The sequence below is a fragment of the Vavraia culicis genome (genome assembly GCF_000192795.1).
Source record: "Vavraia culicis subsp. floridensis unplaced genomic scaffold supercont1.256, whole genome shotgun sequence".
Lineage (NCBI taxonomy): Eukaryota > Fungi > Microsporidia > Pleistophoridae > Vavraia > Vavraia culicis.
The window spans coordinates 1-735 of NW_007360859.1; the positions used below are offsets into that span (position 1 = coordinate 1).

At 34.3% G+C, this 735-nt stretch overlaps 1 protein-coding gene across 1 annotated transcript; it reads right to left on the reverse strand.

Annotated features, from left to right (window-relative positions):
• Positions 1–203: 203 nt before the first annotated feature.
• On the reverse strand, positions 204–506 carry VCUG_02743 (uncharacterized protein; the record flags this gene model as incomplete). Its single annotated transcript, XM_008077561.1, has 1 exon — positions 204–506. The coding sequence occupies one exon, from the start codon at positions 504–506 to the stop codon at positions 204–206; it is 303 nt and encodes a 100-aa protein (XP_008075752.1).
• Positions 507–735: the final 229 nt, after the last annotated feature.

Sequence of the window (735 nt, forward strand, 5' to 3'; positions counted from 1 at the left end):
GTGATGAGATTTGTCACTGCACTCACCCATGAAGGTGATGCTGTTCTTATGGTTGTGTAAACCACTTTTTGTATCACCTTGGTTTTGGTTGTTTACCAAACCATTGGTATTTAGTTTTTTTTTATTTTTTTCAATCTTCAGTTTTTCTTGCTCCATTGCCAACTTGTAGTTGGAAATCAACATTTGAAGATTTTTTTTACATTTTACGTTTTTGTTAACTTTAATATTTTTTTTGCCTTTTTTTGTTTTTTACATATTTTCTTGTTACAGATTGATGGGCTGACAATCTGTTTTTTCGTCTCTTTTGCCTTTGTTTCGCCAAATGAGACAGGCACAGGATTTTTTTGAACTACAACGCAGTGTCTGCGCTCGTAGTTCGGCATTGTAACCTGCACTTGTTTTTTAAGTGTGGCGGATATCTTGGCTTGTGCCTTTTCCAGCGCACATTTTCTTTTAAACTCCTCGACTTCCTTTTTAATCGACGTTATTTTTTCGCCACTATCCATTTTGTCAAGCTAAGTCTCCATAATAAATTTTTGCAGCCTTGTAAACGGCTTAGCAAATGGTTTAACAACAGCTTCCTTGATGGAAGAAGATGATTTATCAGAAGAATTATAATTTTTAAAAGTGTGTGTAAACTTTCGGCTTCCACCTCGGCTACGCCACTTGGTGTGCCCGTTTACTTTTTTTATTATTTTTATTTTTTACTGTTTTTTTTGGTTTTACTATTTTTTT